This window comes from Alosa sapidissima, chromosome 9, assembly GCF_018492685.1.
Source record: "Alosa sapidissima isolate fAloSap1 chromosome 9, fAloSap1.pri, whole genome shotgun sequence".
Classification (NCBI taxonomy): domain Eukaryota; kingdom Metazoa; phylum Chordata; class Actinopteri; order Clupeiformes; family Clupeidae; genus Alosa; species Alosa sapidissima.
Genome location: NC_055965.1, coordinates 30847030 through 30864993, shown reverse-complemented (window position 1 = coordinate 30864993; position 17964 = coordinate 30847030). Strand labels below are relative to the sequence as shown.

Here is a 17964-nt window from a genome sequence, read left to right as displayed (position 1 = left end):
AAGTTAGTTCATTTCTCAAGGGTGCATCAGCAGCACGGATATATGCCACCTGAGTTTTAAGGGTTAACACGCCTGAGCTAAAGCCAAATGGCTTCTAGAGCAAAAGTCCTGTCTCACCCTACGGGAATATTGCCCTCAGACACTCTGAAAAAGCATTCAAAAAAATGTCATTGCCCAAAGTGGACAAATGAAAAGTGTCCCTCAGAAACAGTTCAGGCTTGTAAAAGCGTATGTAACGGTGATGCACAATACCCCCGTTCATACCCATAACAAAGGTAGCCATTTCACTGTTCACCCACTTACGAGAACGCTCGATTCTCTTCGGACGTACACATCCCCAGCAGCGTCTCTGGGTGATGGCCGAATAGACGATTAGCATATTGGGGAAACGCTGATGGAGATCCTGTAGGTCCTGCTTCATCGCTGCGATGAGACGCACGGACTTGAGCTTCCCCAAGTCATTCCCGCCGCAGTGAACCAGCAGGACATCTGGTGCGAATCTTCCTCTCAGCCAATCATAGAAGCAGGGGACAACAGAGTGCCACCGCATTCCATTCAAGCCAAGCCACTCAACCTGAGCATTGGCACCCAGGTTTCGCCCCAAACACCTCCTGGCTCTCTCCTCCCCATTGCGAATGTAGCTGCACCCAAGAATTAGGGCTGTTGGTCGTCTATCTGGAAGAAGAAGAAAATAAAAACACATTCAATGACATAGCCGATACTACACAGAACATCTTATATTGGCAATGATCACAATGGATCAGTAGGCCTATCATATCACAACTTTTCGATGATTATCACCCTTGAAAAATGTGTATAGATAGACATAATACTGCTTGATAGTTGTGTCCCCCAACCTGCCAACCCAGAAAAACTATGAATCTGTAGACCAGACCTAATAGAGGTAAAATACAGTAACAGCCGCCAGCCTTTGATGACGTGAAATATGATCCTGTAATGTGGCCAATCTCCTGACCAAAACACGGCAATAATGTATGGCTCTTTGATCAGTCCTAAAGGAACATCATGGAAGACAAAAAAAAAAAAAAAAACATTACAGCGAGGGACGCATACAGTAACGTTAAAGGGAAAATCCGGTGTTAAATGGGTTTTAGATATGTTAAGTATGACCATAAGCTAGAGTCATGGACGAGGGATGACTGTTATGTTCACTAAGTCACGGGTGATCAGTAGCAAGTTAACGCAGGTGAATAAGTGGGAGGTTCACTTACCTGATTGAAGCACGGGCCAGTCAAGAGTTGAAGCGTGGACTAGTGAAATCCTATAGTGACGTTTTAAAATCCAGTAATGAATCGTTCATGGGCTTCGGAAAAACCTTTCTCCGAGTGAAAACATCATCGTCATTCACGTCACTTAATGTGTGAGTCAGAGGTCGGAAACTGGGGCTAGATTTTGCTAACAGAGTTGCCCAGTTAGGGGCTCGTCATCACTTTTGTCGTCACGTTGTAGTTCGTTTGTAGTCCATGTGGCCTTTCATGTCCAACAGTTTTACTGTGAACTTGTGAATTTGCCGTTTTTGTCACTTGAAAGCTGCATATCTTTCTTTCACGAGCATCTTACACTATATTTTACAGTTGTTTGTTTAGGATTAGTGAGTGTATGTTTTAACCTTTGTTGTGGCATCCGTGTTTGTCACACATTCCGATGGCAAAGCACATGAACACTTGCTGTCGGAAAAACAAAGTAGCCATGGGGGCGGTCCTTGTCATTCCGAGGTGCTCTGAATGCACCATGAATGAGCACGGGTTATAAGCGGGAGCGAGCACTAGTTTTGGCATGTTGTCTCGTCAGGAGAGATGCGCCACCGGTAAGCTGCTGTTTTTATCCATTGAGCCGCGGTTTACGTTTGTTTATCTGTTTGCGCTACTGCTGTGCTATGTGCGCGGTTTGTATGCTTGCCCATACAGAAAAATCAAGGGAAAAAATATATTCATTCTAAATTATGGAAATGTAAAAGTTGAATTGTATTGAAAAGGACCATGTATGGCCATGTAGTGCATTTGAGCACTGACACCCCTTTTTTTTACATTTTAGAGAGGCAACACTCGAAAGCTACATCAAGGACACCGGAGGATGGACCAGAAGACCTGAGACCAAGACGACCCAAGCCCAACCCATAGTATGCTTCACTGACAAATGTTGATGCTTCATCATCACATAGACCAAAGGTAATCAAAAATGAATGTTTACTTATGAATATAACTTTTTTTGTTAAAGGTCTATTTTCGAATGCAGAACATAACCTTTTGTTTCTGAGAATTTATACATTTGTTTGAGTAGTTTGGAAGAATTTAGCTTCAAGCTACTGGGGACACAAAGTGAACTGAAAATATACCTTTCCAACCATATCTTTCTATGATGGTTGGTACAGCTTCCCTACAGTCTCAGATAGCAGTCTTGGATGGGAGACACTTCATGAGTGGGAATATCCCAGGACATTACATATTACGCAAGTATACCCTTTACCAACGTCACTCTCATTCATGCTGTATATTCTGTTCACTTGCAGGTTTCAGAGAAGGCTGGTAGAGCTCTCTATGAGTGTGAGCTGTGGGAGAACCAATAACTGACAACCACCTACAGAAGAGGTGGCGATAATGGCTCTCCAAGAGGAGGTTGTGAGTCTGAAGGCTTTTATTCAACAAGGTTTGTAGAGTGTTTTCATACAGATGTGAACTTTTACATTAAAATGTACATGTTTAACTTTAATGACTTTTAATCTTGGTTGTACAAGTTTAGTAAAAATTTGAGGATGAAACTAACTTTTCCTTTCAGTGTGGACCACTTCCCATTTTCGCCTCACCATCATAGATCTTTTCTGTGTTAGTAAACTGTAACTATTTGAGGTCCTAATTGATTGCTATTTTTTAGGAGGCACTTAGAGGGAATGCCTGGACCCTGAGAGGACTAAGACAATTGGTGAGTTTATTTTATTTGTATGTCTTTCTCTCCAACTCACTTTGTATTTATCTCCAATTATTGTGATAACACAACAGTGTTTCTGCACTTTAGCATCTGTATTTGTGTCACTAATATTTTGCATGTTCTATTTGTATATGTTCTGTCTTATTCAGAGGCCACCCTGAAGCAGTTCCCAGGCCAGACACTCACTCCAGATTGCTGGGCCAGGCAATAAATGCCAAAGTGACAGAACTGAGGTTCCATAACAAAAACAAAGATTTTCAATAAAATAGAATAAAAGATAACAGAAGTGTTGTGTGTTTCTTCCTCTTTATACTGATACTATGGTTAATTTTAAGTAAACACAAGTGAAATATTTAATGATCAATGCGGAAAATATCAAACCATTGTAGAATATGAACTATATTAGAGAAATATATGTCTGAAATATATATATATATATATATAGATCATGTGATCAGAATCTTCATCAAGGGTCATGTGATCATGCTTCCTACTGCCATATATTTAAATATATTTAATTATATGCATAAAATATAAGAAAGTGGCCAATATTGAATATTTACTTATATTTTGAAATATATTGATGCATACATGGAAATATATGTATTTCACATAGATGTAAATATATTTATTTAACATAGATGTGCTTATACTGGAATATGTTCAAGCTGCATATATGTGAACATATTATTTTTCTGTATGGGTGATGATTGCTGCTTTGGTCACGCTGGTAAAACATTGTTGCAATCCGATGTTTAACGTTGTAGGCTTGATCGTATCCATGGCTGTGTTTGAAACTGGAGTGTTTTCAGTCACAAGTCACTTCCTGTTTGCAGTGCAGGTTGGGTAATGTAGTTAATGGGAATGGATTGCTATGCTTAGCGATACTGTTTAAAACAGCACTCACTGTTTGTGGATTGGGCTATTGGCTTAATGTGTGACATTGACATTGATGATTTGGTTTATTTACTTAGCTAATTTGTGACCATGCAATGTGGCTTGTGTGTGGCAGTGCAATGTTTAATGTGCAATATTGCTTGTGTGTGGATTTGTTGAATTTCTGTGTTTTGATGTATGTGCTTTGCTTAGTCATTCAATCTTAAAACTAAGTACATTCTAATATTTATAACATTTAACATTCTAAATATTATATTATGTAATACTATTAATGTCTGTATGTGGCTATCAATATCGTTGGTTACATCATAGCCTTTCTATTTTATAGGTTTATAACCTGCAATTTGTGGCTGCTATTTGTGGACTAAGAAATGTATTAGGAACATCTATCAGAATAAATAAAAACACAAAGAGTTATAACAACGTGTCCTCTCCTGGCGCCCCGTTCGGTGGGGAAAATCTTAAAGAACCGAACAATGACCCTATCCAGACCTGAAGCAGTTTTTACCGATTCTTCCATAGAGCTATTAGCGCTATCAACCGGGCATATCATACTGCACATAAATCGCTTTTTTTAACCCATCCACACTTCGCCAACAGTGTAATTAGGTTCTTAACATTTTAAACGAGGCATTGGCAACATTGTATGTGTGCTAAACGTTTATTTAGAAGACAGTTTATACACTACCTGTTTTCCCCATTACATTAACAGGGCCCTATGAAATCCGTTTTATTATTGGGTAAGGCAATTTGCTATTTGCCCTGGTACAATTAGCAATGTATGCTATTCGTACCCTGGTGCAATTAGAAGTGAATTCTATTCATACCCCGGTGCACACAGCAATGTGTGAGGCTTCTCCAGTATAGATATAAATGCACTGTGCTATGTGGATTTTGTAAAAAAAAAGCTTTTTCACACTGGGCAAATATATGAGAATTCTCTTCAATGTGTCCTAACATGAGAAAAAATGTTTCCATACTGGACACATTTATGAGGCTTTTCTCCAGAATGTGTAAGCAATGCATGTGCTGTTTGAGATGTGGGATTGTTGATTAATTGTGGGATTGTTGATTGATTGTGGGATTGTTGTAGATGCTCTTCCACAGTGGGCACATTTATGAGGCTTAGCAATATAGAGGGAAAAAAGGCAGTAAAGCCAGTCTAAGATAAACAGCTCCCTGTTTTTATGTTAATCTTGCAGCATGGAATCTGAGAGGCATTCAAATATGGCAAACAGTGGTGAATGTTTGTGGCAAACAAGTTAGATTTCAGAGAAAAAAATGGTGTAAAGGGTCCATTTTAACAGTACCTCTTCGTCATTCTTCTCATGTGATTTCAACAAGAATTTGATCTTTCAAAAAAATTAAGTTTGGACCTGATACCTGTTGTCAGTTTTTTGGAGTATGGCTCTGAAGTTGGTCGAAGATGTGTGTTGTTTTTTTTTTGTTTTTTTTTTTGCCTTAATATCTGTGAAACTAATCATCTAAGAGGGACCAAATGTTGTTGTACAGTGTTTAACCTGGTACCAGAGATGCTTACTGTAAAATCTAAGTCTTTTATCTGAAAAACTGGGGGCTCAACAACTCTTCAAATGCTATTTTATTTCGCCAAGTCAAATTTTGGAAGAAAATTTCCAAAATTTTGGAAGAAAAACCCCGTTCACACGAAGGGAAAACGCAGATATTTCCCTGCGGTTTGGCCTCTCGTTTACACCAAAACCCCGTTTTTATCACAGAAAACGATTATTTCTAAAACCTCCGGCCAAAGTGGAGATTTCTGATAACGCCGGTTATGTGCTGCCGTGTCAACAGGGATAAACGGCGTTTTAGCTTCTTAAACGTCACATTATGCGCCAGAAAATCCTTAACGTCATGTGAGCGCCTGATGTTTACAGTTTCTTTGGCTACTGATCAGGATTATCATGGATGCTGTTAAGGTGCTACTAATTTTTACTTTTGTGCAAACGCTTCTGGCCTGTTTCCATTTGCAACAACTGCTCTACATGGAGGAGCAGAGGCGAAGGATCGCACGGAGGTCAGCATTTTTACTGCTCGTGTTAGTCGTTGGTGTCGATTCTGAGGATTTTGATTGGCCAGCATGGCTTTATTCCTTTCCCTACACTGCCACCCATAGGTTTAGCATAGTTATTATGGCGCTCAACAGCGTATTTATGCGGGTTGATGTAAATGACAAGTTTTTTGAAAACAATGTTGTGTGCACAATGTTGTTATTGAAAACGGAGGGGGGGAAATATTTGTTTCTCTAAATACCCGGCTATGTGTAAATGTGGCCTATCATTCTAGGTTATTGAGCTACACCCCTGATGTTTCATGTCTGTGTAGCAGGTAGACCTTCTCTGCCTGCTATTTCCAATAGCACCTGCCAGTGCTAATGAAGGGGGTGGGGCAATTGGCAATTAATCAATCTGGCACCAGTGGAGCGCTACTTAAGAGGGACAGCAATGCAGACTCCACTGGTGTAGCCCCTGCCTGTGCCACTGGCAGGTATGTCTCCCTGTAGGCATTTGTGGTTTTCTGTAGGGATGGGCAAAGCGAGGCTTTATGAAACACTGAAACGTTCGAAGCAATTGTGCCGAATTGTTCCGAAGCTTTGAAACAATTCCGACACCTCAGAGCTGTTTAGGGTGAAACAAATACCTTACAAACGGGGGTCGAACCACATTTGAGCAGCCTGGGCTACCGTGCAAAAAACACCCTCACTAACCACTACACCATCATGGTTATTGCTTAAAAGAAAGCTACACTGTTAATTGAACGCGCGGGCACGCCTGCCAACACCGGTGAAATGTACCAAAGGTTCACTAACTTTGGTCACATGACATGGGGATTTTGAACGATGTTTCGAAGCAGTGGTCACATGACATGGCTGTTTTGAACCATGTTTCGAAGCAGTGTTTCGAAACACTTGTGCTTCGAAGCCTCGACACTGATTCGAGACGTCGGTTTCGAAAGTCACCCCTAGTTTTCTGTCATATATGTTGTGGTGTTTTCATTGTTTAATCTTCTGTGTTCTGTTCTTTTAGGCAGCACAGTCATGCTGGTGGGTTAACATGGGTCGTGCTGCTGTCTTGTCTTGTCTTGGTTTTGCTTTGGTTAATTATGTTTTGATTTTGTTTTGCTTGTCTTGTCCTTTTGTTTGTGTAACTTTTATGTTTATTTAGTAGGGAGGTGGCTCTGAGGGGGGCCTAGTTTAAGCACATGTTTGGTGTTTCTGTCGTATTGCTTGTAGCTTTGCTGTGTGCCTTTGCTGTGTAACAGCTGAACCTTTTATGATGCTTGCATGATATTAGTGTGAACTTCCATAGTTGCCACCCTCAGATCTCCACTTCCCAACCTTTGTATATTAATAAATCCTTTTTGTTTTCCTGGAATTCATGTCTCCCCTGTGTAATTTCGAACCTGTAAGAGCTGTCTAGGTTTAGAGGTATGATCTCTTAAAGATTCCCTGATGCATTAGGCCTCAGGGTGGCGTAGTCAGGCTACTGTGATTGGCCCCTTGGCCCTTCCTATGTATCGCCCTGTTACAGTATGAAAACACCTTAACCACCTGAGGCAGAACAAGTCCAGCCAGTTCTTTAGAGGGAACGTCTGAGACTCAAGGAAATGACAAGAGAATACAACTCAAAACTGTAAGTTCCTTTCTTTACTAAATATGAGTTGTTTGCAATGATTATTACATTTCTCTTGAGATTTACAGGTGTCTGTATATAACATGCGAATGTAATGTTTGTTTGGAGTCCTATTTGTGGTTCTATTAATAGCAGTTTAAGGTAAGAACAGAATGGCAATCTCAGTGCCCATGCATCTCCAACTATTGATCCTGTTATAGTAGGCCTATATAAAAGCAAAATGGTGGTTCGTTCTATTAAAACGTCACAGAAAGAACTCTTGATTTCAACTTTACCACCTATTGTTTTGAATTATATGGCTGGAAGATGCAGCCTGTTAAGAAGTTTTGATAGTTTCTTTATAACTTTCTCTTCCTGGACACTCTAGAGAGTGAAACATTCATGACATCAACAATTCTCAGTATTTGAATCAATGGGACAAGACTAGATTTTCACCTGGGAGGTTGAATCAGAACATTCCCGTTTGATTTTTGTTAATTTGCATATTTCCATTGTGTGTGTGATGTAATTTGTCAGTCATTTGTGTGAGGAAAGAGTTAAATATTCATGACAAGATGTGTTGCTCTTGATAGTATCACCACATCTGACTGAACAAGTCCATCCAGTTCCCTACAGAACTGTGAGTTCCTCCCCCTCATATGAGTTGTAGACGATGTTCAGTACGTTTCTCGTGAAGTCTGTTTGTAATTAAGAGTTCTATTTGTGGCCCTTTCAGCAGTTTGTAATAAGAGGAGACTGGCATAATGGGACTATACTTTCACTTGGGTGGTTCTAGTCACACTGTAAACCCAAATTAGTTAACATTAAATTGTATGGAAACCGATTGCCTTAAACCATTCTAGTTTTTACATAATATAAAACTAAACAGGTTAATTTGTGTCAACAAAGAACCTTATGGGGATGCTGTAGACAAATTAAGCTTATTTAGTAGTCTTTACTTAAAATCTTTAGTTAAATGATCTGTTTCAGGAGTCACAGTTGTATAACATAACTTTTATAGATTAAGGATAAAATAGGAAAAAGGTCATTCAAATATAAATTAATCTAAGTTATATTTATGTTGAATTAATTGTTTTATTAAAAGTTGAAGGGAAGGAATTTATCACATGTAGGAAAGCTTTTTATTATTGATGAAACGTGAACAAACAGCATTAAAACACATAAATATTCCACATGCACTGTATCTCCAAGCTGAAGAACCTGTAAAAAAGAACAAAAGAAAACAAACATTTTTTTTTGTTGTGCATAACTGGTTAACTCATTGAGTGCCTTTTTCCTTCCCATGCGTTGAGTGGCAAAAACATAATATTACGTTTTTAGCTTTTTTTTTTTAATTACGAAACTAGACACTCTAACACACCTTATATGTGATTTTGGGAACTCTGTGACGAATGGAAATGAAATATATGATGATCGTGAAACTCATGAAAACGCACAATCTGGACATTTTATCATAACTCGGTTGCCGCTTTGGTTCGAATCAGTGACTCATGCACGTCAGGTCAAAACCAGGCCATTTACGTGGGTCTATCACTAGGTGGCAGTCTCGCCAGGTCTCGCTGATCACTTCCCGGAAAGTGCACACAAGTAAGTAACAGGCAACACTTCATATTTCATGAAAGACGTTATATCTCCATTTCTAGAAAAAAACAGCGATGTTTAGCTAGCCACTGTTTAGCTTGGGATTTCTCAGGAACAGAGGCGTGTAGAAATACACGGTTTGCACCCACCGAGAGCTTACAAAAATGTACAAAAATCATCAACAATGGACAAAGCTCCCGAAAACAGCTTGGCATTCAATGAGTTAATACGGACCAGCAAGGTCATAGGTTTGCAATATGGACCATTAAGGGTGGGGAAAATAATCGATTCTTGCATCGCGATTCTCTCTAGAACGATTCGATGCTCGATGCAGATAAGTTAATAATCAGAATTTAAAAAATGTAATTAGTTTGCCTGCTGCAACATTCTGTTCGCCTGCTGCAGAGCGCTTCCTTTCTTTCTGCCTGCCGGTTCTCTGCTACACACATGCCCACCAAACGTGTTGTTTACAAAGTTTAAGTGGAGACAAAATGACTGCAATGGTGAGCAATAAATCTAAAGGCCCACGACCTGCACTGGCTACTTTAAAAGCTGCCGTATGGCAGCATTTTGGGTTCTATGAGGTCGAGGGGACGCTGGACAAAACCTACACCATCTGTAAGGAAGAAAATCAAGCCCAACCCGTCCCGACACATTAACTGTAATTATGAGCCCGAGCCCGATTTAAACCCGACACATTTTTAATAGGCCTACGTGGGCCGTTAACTGACGTTGTCAACTACGATTTCGAGTTGTTTGAACTACAGAAATATGTTTACAATTATCTTGATGAGTAATCCAACAAAGCATGTAACTGCGTTGTTTGTTGATTCAGAATGGAATGGATCGCAAATGGATCCAAAATTCCAAATGAAGAAACGTAAGCCCCTTACGGCTTCTACACACAGTTGCGTTCTGTCAACGCATGCCAGTGGGTGTTCCCGACGGTAGCTATGCAAATGACTTGAAGTATAACCGTAATTTGATTGGTTGGTGCCGTCCGTCGATTGGCCGGTGCCGTCTGTCGGTGCAGCAACAGCTGAACTTCTCAATGCGAGCGACGGGAGAAACGCAACGCAACGGACCCACAATTCAGTTCGGCAACGGATGACGTGAGCCCATGTAAAGTGAATGGGATGCGTCTCCAGCAGTACAACACACGCAACTGTGTGTAGAAGCCGTTACAACGTAAAATGGCCTTATGTCCCTGCAGCAAAAGAGGACATTGAAGGCTGACTTTAATCCTTTCTGCCATGGCAAGCCTGCTTAATGTGTCTGTTCATTGTTGAAGTCCCAGCTTCTTTGCTGTCATAGCTGAGCAGCATGCCGCACTTAATGCACTCGACAAAGCCAACACATAGCCTATGTTGTCACTGCCCACGACTTGTTTAAAATAGTTCCATACCTCCGACTTTCCTCCAAACTTGCTCAAAGTTAATTGTCCTGTTTTTATTTATATCTTCAAGCTCCATGTTAACAACTTGTACTTAAGCTACACAATACAGCACAACAGGTCCGGTGTGATGCGTGCCAGTGGAAGAAAAGCAGCGCATGACACGTGTTGCATTTTGTAGCCTAACGGTACCGATCCACTTGCACGACACGACATACGCATGGGGTCGCGCTGCCTCCCCTCGTTCAGTCGTGTGTGGGCGTTTCGTTTAAAATGTCAGTTACCAGCTCATATTCAGTTTGTTTTAACGTATCTTATCTTAAAAAATCCTGTTTTATTTAAACTACTCAATGCAATCTCAAATCCTCACCAGAAACACCAACAGTCAATATATTCATCCAAATCCTAGTTTCGTTTTATGGCCTACTGGGTGGTCGTGGAAGAGATCGTTAAAACATTATTTGTCTTGTAAGCGGAACACAAGTTTCACAGGCACTGTTGTGGTAGTACAAAGGACCTACAACCTCGTGCTTTCATTGGATAGCCGCCTCGCGTTCAACGGATTCATTTGCATAAAGCTGGGCATCGGCCAGCTTTTTGACGCGCAACATTATTTCAAATGCAGCGCTGCCTTCCCGGAATGCTTTGCGGGAGCGTTAAAGTCGCTTGACGTCACCCATAGGACTAGAGTGGAATGCAACACGACAAAATGAAGTGAAGTACAAGTGGATCTGTACCGTAACTTTGCAACTTTGTACACGTGTTACTTAGGCTTTACTTTGCTAAATATATATATATATATATATATATATATATATATATATATATATATAATATTTCTGATTAAGACATAGCTTTCTCCCCACCCAATAAGGCTAGTAATGAAAAAAAAGAATGCTTCACCAATAAGCTTTTTCTCTAATGAAATATTAGAGAAGGTAATTCATCTGTTGATTTTCTTTGATCATCACAAAAGTAGGAAGTGGCCAACTCTGAGTATAGAACACTCAAAAAAATTGTTGCATCGAGATCCATCGATAATCGGTTTAGAATCAAATCGTTGGCCTCTGAATCGGAATTGAATCGAATCGTGAGGTGCCAAGACATTCCCACCCCTATGGACCATATGTCCATACCAATACTTGGCAAAGTCATTCATATAATTTGTTTTGTTTAGTGAAGTCATTAATATAATTTGATGTTTAGTGAAGTCATTCATTCCGATGCATCCTCAAAGTGTATCTCCAGTACAACCAGTTTAGATATGCTGTCATTTGATTGGCTGAAATGTGAAGGTGTCAAAACATAGGCCTTTTGTCACGTTAGAGGCCGACACATATAGGAGGCAAGCAGGTGTGTGGACAAGGATCTGTCTGCCAGTAGGATAGAAAGGGTAAAACTTCAGATCAGTATTCATGTTCCCTTTGCCCTTTAGCATGTCCATTTTCCTCCTTTCTAGTGGATCAGCTAGGCCTATACACCAACAAATAAGAGATGGTTGTAGTAAAAATCTGGATGAGTATGTGTATTGTGTTGTGTATGTTAGGGACCTTTAGGGTCTGTCAAGGGTCAATCCTGGAACAGTCAGTGGGGTTTACATGATTTTAGGGTCCCTACCCTTGACCTCTGACCCCCTGTGCCTGGCCTGGGATGACTGTGCGCTTAATCCAGACCCGGCTGTCATAAAGCAAACTAGACTACAGTGGCCAAAGACCTCAATCTGTACTGAGGAATTTACCTTAGCCTAGGCCTACACCCTAACATATTCAAGACATTTGTTCTTTCTGTGGGCTACTGTGATTGGCCCCTTGGCCCTTCCTATGTATCGCCCTGTTACAGTATGAAAACACCTTAACCACCTGAGGCAGAACAAGTCCAGCCAGTTCTTTAGAGGGAGCGTCTGAGACTCAAGGAAATGACAAGAGAATACAACTCAAAACTGTAAGTTCCTTTCTTTACTAAATATGAGTTGTTTGCAATGATTATTACATTTCTCTTGAGATTTACAGGTGTCTGTATATAACATGCGAATGTAATGTTTGTTTGGAGTCCTATTTGTGGTTCTATTAATAGCAGTTTAAGGTAAGAACAGAATGGCAATCTCAGTGCCCATGCATCTCCAACTATTGATCCTGTTATAGTAGGCCTATATAAAAGCAAAATGGTGGTTCGTTCTATTAAAACGTCACAGAAAGAACTCTTGAGTTCAACTTTACCACCTATTGTTTTGAATTATATGGCTGGAAGATGCAGCCAGTTAAGAAGTTATGATAGTTTCTTTATAACTTTCTCTTCCTGGACACTCTAGAGAGTGAAACATTCATGACATCAACAATTCTCAGTATTTGAATCGATGGGACAAGACTAGATTTTCACCTGGGAGGTTGAATCAGAACATTCCCGTTTGATTTTTGTTAATTTGCATATTTCCATTGTGTGTGTGATGTAATTTGTCAGTCATTTGTGTGAGGAAAGAGTTAAATATTCATGACAAGATGTGTTGCTCTTGATAGTATCACCACATCTGACTGAACAAGTCCATCCAGTTCCCTACAGAACTGTGAGTTCCTCCCCCTCATATGAGTTGTAGACGATGTTCAGTACGTTTCTCGTGAAGTCTGTTTGTAATTAAGAGTTCTATTTGTGGCCCTTTCAGCAGTTTGTAATAAGAGGAGACTGGCATAATGGGACTATACTTTCACTTGGGTGGTTCTAGTCACACTGTAAACCCAAATTAGTTAACATTAAACTGTATGGAAACCGATTGCCTTAAACCATTCTAGTTTTTACATAATATAAAACTAAACAGGTTAATTTGTGTCAACAAAGAACCTTATGGGGATGCTGTAGACAAATTAAGCTTATTTAGTAGTCTTTACTTAAAATCTTTAGTTAAATGATCTGTTTCAGGAGTCACAGTTGTATAACATAACTTTTATAGATTAAGGATAAAATAGGAAAAAGGTCATTCAAATATAAATTAATCTAAGTTATATTTATGTTGAATTAATGTTGAATTAATTGTTTTATTAAAAGTTGAAGGGAAGGAATTTATCACATGTAGGAAAGCTTTTTATTATTGATGAAACGTGAACAAACAGCATTCAAACACATAAATATTCCACATGCACTGTATCTCCAAGCTGAAGAACCTGTAAAAAAGAACAAAAGAAAACAAACGTTTTTTTTTGTTGTGCATAACTGGTTAACTCATTGAGTGCCTTTTTCCTTCCCATGCGTTGAGTGGCAAAAACATAATATTACGTTTTTAGCTTTTTTTTTTAAATTACGAAACTAGACACTCTAACACACCTTATATGTGATTTTGGGAACTCTGTGACGAATGGAAATGAAATATATGATGATCGTGAAACTCATGAAAACGCACAATCTGGACATTTTATCATAACTCGGTTGCCGCTTTGGTTCGATTAAGTGACTCATGCACGTCAGGTCAAAACCAGGCCATTTTCGTGGGTCTATCACTAGGTGGCAGTCTCGCCAGGTCTCGCTGATCACTTCCCGGAAAGTTCACACAAGTAAGTAACAGGCAACACTTCATATTTCATGAAAGACGTTATATCTCCATTTCTAGAAAAAAACAGCGATGTTTAGCTAGCCACTGTTTAGCTTGGGATTTCTCAGGAACAGAGGCGTGTAGAAATACACGCTTTGCACCCACCGAGAGCTTACAAAAATGTACAAAAATCATCAACAATGGTCTAGATTGCTGGCACTCTAGGACAAAGCTCCCGAAAACAGCTTGGCATTCAATGAGTTAATACGGACCAGCAAGGTCATAGGTTTGCAATATGGACCATTAAGGGTGGGGAAAATAATCGATTCTTGCATCGCGATTCTCTCTAGAACGATTCGATGCTCGATGCAGATAAGTTAATAATCAGAATTTAAAAAATGTAATTAGTTTGCCTGCTGCAACATTCTGTTCGCCTGCTGCAGAGCGCTTCCTTTCTTTCTGCCTGCCGGTTCTCTGCTACACACATGCCCACCAAACGTGTTGTTTACAAAGTTTAAGTGGAGACAAAATGACTGCAGTGGTGAGCAATAAATCTAAAGGCCCACGACCTGCACCGGCTACTTTAAAAGCTGCCGTATGGCAGCATTTTGGGTTCTATGAGGTCGAGGGGAAGCTGGACAAAACCTACACCGTCTGTAAGGAAGAAAATCAAGCCCAACCCGTCCCGACACATTAACTGTAATTATGAGCCCGAGCCCGATTTAAACCCGACACATTTTTAATAGGCCTACGTGGTCCGTTAACTGACGTTGTCAACTACAATTTCGAGTTGTTTGAACTACAGAAATATGTTTACAATTATCTTGATGAGTAATCCAACAAAGCATGTAACTGCGTTGTTTGTTGATTCAGAATGGAATGGATCGCAAATGGATCCAGAATTCCAAATGAAGAAACGTAAGCCCCTTACGGCTTCTACACACAGTTGCGTTCTGTCAACGCCAGTGGGTGTTCCCGACGGTAGCTATGCAAATGACTTGAAGTATAACCGTAATTTGATTGGTCGGTGCCGTCCGTCGATTGGCCGGTGCCGTCTGTCGGTGCAGCAACAGCTGAACTTCTCAATGCGAGTGACGGGAGAAACGCAACGCAACGGACCCACAATTCAGTTCGGCAAAGGATGACGTGAGCCCATGTAAAGTGAATGGGATACGTCTCCAGCAGTACAACACACGCAACTGTGTGTAGAAGCCGTTACAACGTAAAATGGCCTTATGTCCCTGCAGCAAAAGAGGACATTGAAGGCTGACTTTAATCCTTTCTGCCATGGCAAGCCTGCTTAATGTGTCTGTTCATTGTTGAAGTCCCAGCTTCTTTGCTGTCATAGCCGAGCAGCATGCACTCAACAAAGCCAACGCATAGCCTATGTTGTCACTGCCCACGACTTGTTTAAAATAGTTCCATACCTCTGACTTTCCTCCAAACTTGCTCAAAGTTAATTGTCCTGTTTTTATTTACATCTTCAAGCTCCATGTTAACAACTTGTACTTAAGCTACACAATACAGCACAACAGGTCCGGTGTGATGCGTGCCAGTGGAAGAAAAGCAGCGCATGACACGTGTTGCATTTTGTAGCCTAACGGTACCGATCCACTTGCACGACACGACATACGCATGGGGTCGCGCTGCCTCCCCTCGTTCAGTCGTGTGTGGGCGTTTCGTTTAAAATGTCAGTTACCAGCTCATATTCAGTTTGTTTTAACGTATCTTAAGTGTTTTTCCACAAATGGACCACAATTTTAGGCATGTACTTAACAGTATACAACACATTAATAGCCTAAACAAACCATGCAAGCCATTTCAAAATCCTGTTTTATTTAAACTACTCAATGCAATCTCAAATCCTCACCAGAAACACCAACAGTCAATATATTCATCCAAATCCTAGTTTCGTTTTATGGCCTACTGGGTGGTCGTGGAAGAGATCGTTAAAACATTATTTGTCTTGTAAGCGGAACACAAGTTTCACAGGCACTGTTGTGGTAGTACAAAGGACCTACAACCTCGTGCTTTCATTGGATAGCCGCCTCGCGTTCAACGGATTAATTTGCATAAAGCTGGACATCGGCCAGCTTTTTGACGCGCGACATTATTTCAAATGCAGCGCTGCCTTCCCGGAATGCTTTGTGGGCGCGTTAAAGTCGCTTGACGTCACCCATAGGACTAGAGTGGAATGCGACACGACAAAATGAAGTGAAGTACAAGTGGATCTGTACCGTAACTTTGCAACTTTGTACACGTGTTACTTAGGCCTACTTTGCTAAATATATATATATATATATATATATATATATATATATAATATTTCTGATTAAGACATAGCTTTCTCCCCACCCAATAAGGCTAGTAATGAAAAAAAAGAATGCTTCACCAATAAGCTTTTTCTCTAATGAAATATTAGAGAAGGTAATTCATCTGTTGATTTTCTTTGATCATCACAAAAGTAGGAAGTGGCCAACTCTGAGTATAGAACACTCAAAAAAATGTTTGCATCGAGATCCATCGATAATCGGTTTAGAATCAAATCGTTGGCCTCTGAATCGGAATTGAATCGAATCGTGAGGTGCCAAGACATTCCCACCCCTATGGACCATATGTCCATACCAATACTTGGCAAAGTCATTCATATAATTTGTTTTGTTTAGTGAAGTCATTCATATAATTTGATGTTTAGTGAAGTCATTCATTCCGATGCATCCTCAAAGTGTATCTCCAGTACAACCAGTTTAGATATGCTGTCATTTACATGATTTTAGGGTCCCTACCCTTGACCTCTGACCCCCTGTGCCTGGCCTGGGATGACTGTGTGCTTAATCCAGACCCGGCTGTCATAAAGCAAACTAGACTACAGTGGCCAAAGACCTCAATCTGTACTGAGGAATTTACCTTAGCCTAGGCCTACACCCTAACATTTCTATTCAAGACATTTGTTCTTTCTTCTTCTTGTAGAAATACTGAAATAATGTATCTTGCATGCATTATTTGTTGTATGCATCTTATTTACAGCTGCATGTTTGTTGAGCTTCTTTCATCATCTTCTGTTTGTTCTGTTTCTTCTTCTTGTCAGAATACTAAAAACAAAGATAGAGGTTCATGTTTAGCTACAGCTATAATCTGTAGTATGTGGTGACACATGAAACAAGACGTAAAGCTGCATATGTCTCATGTACATTCCCAGAGAGACTCTCCCACTGCTGCTAGGATGAGTGTCTCTCAGGAGAGAGAGGAGGCTGCAGGTCACAGTGAGACACTCAGACCAGAGTCTGCAGCACACAGCTGTGTGCAACAAAGCAGCAAACCAACACACTCTGATGGAGGGTAAGTTAATCCACATCAGTACACATCATACCTGTCCCCACACACACTATGTTCTTCTCTGGTGCATTGGTGCCTCATTGTCTGTATTTTGAATTGTTTGGTTCCTTGTCTGTGTTGTCAGTAAACTTCAAAAATGTTTCAAATTAATCCAAATGTTCATGGGAGCAGCAGTAAAGAGGACATTAGACTGTGAGAGATGAATTCTAAAATGGAGCTCATATTGTTGTAATATTACTGTAAGTGTGAACAAATGCAATCATCCACAGAGGAATGAGTTTTTATTCAGTTTCTTGTGTCTCTTTATGTAACCAGCCCACAGACACACAGACCTCCATCTCCAGTGCCCAGCTGTGTGTCCATGAAGAGTGATTGGTCCATAGGTGCTTTTCCCAACTTCAGCAGAGAACCAGTTCCATCCGGTCTAAAGTGAGTAGTTATCAGTCTGTAGACATGTCAGTCACAATTCAACATGATAAGTGATATGAAGGAGCAAAGGAAAACACACACACACACACACGCACACACACAGACATACACACACTCGCCATGTGGCTGAATTTGTGTACTGGCGGGTGAATTTAGTCAACTTACCTCCCACTTTGGTGGGTAAATAAATAGAGCTAGCATACCACAAATACTGT

General features: G+C 40.3%; 3 protein-coding genes and 2 long non-coding RNA genes across 8 annotated transcripts in view; 3 read left to right on the top strand and 2 right to left on the bottom strand.

Annotated features, from left to right (window-relative positions):
• Positions 1–17964, bottom strand: part of LOC121718806 (NACHT, LRR and PYD domains-containing protein 3-like) — an 849641-nt gene that overhangs the window by 514942 nt on the left and 316735 nt on the right. The window lies entirely within an intron of this gene.
• Positions 1–17964, bottom strand: part of LOC121718961 (zinc finger protein 2 homolog) — a 389219-nt gene that overhangs the window by 316476 nt on the left and 54779 nt on the right. Inside the window, exon 2 of one of the 2 annotated variants that reach the window (XM_042104423.1) lies at positions 32–675. The exons of the other annotated variant lie outside the window; for it this stretch is intronic. Within the exon in view, the coding sequence (XP_041960357.1) occupies positions 119–675 (557 nt within the window). The 3' untranslated portion in view covers positions 32–118. Of the gene's footprint in view, positions 1–31; positions 676–17964 lie in introns of those variants that run through there. 2 annotated transcript variants of the gene reach the window in all.
• LOC121718794 (NACHT, LRR and PYD domains-containing protein 12-like) overlaps positions 1–17964 on the top strand; it is a 338838-nt gene that overhangs the window by 291439 nt on the left and 29435 nt on the right. The gene's annotated exons all lie outside the window — the stretch shown is intronic.
• LOC121719026 lies at positions 1972–3286 on the top strand. The gene is made up of 4 exons (XR_006034079.1): positions 1972–2189; positions 2531–2667; positions 2893–2940; positions 3096–3286. It is a non-coding gene; the product is annotated as an uncharacterized LOC121719026 (long non-coding RNA).
• On the top strand, positions 7452–17177 carry LOC121719089. The gene is made up of 3 exons (XR_006034153.1): positions 7452–7493; positions 12307–12408; positions 17073–17177. It is a non-coding gene; the product is annotated as an uncharacterized LOC121719089 (long non-coding RNA).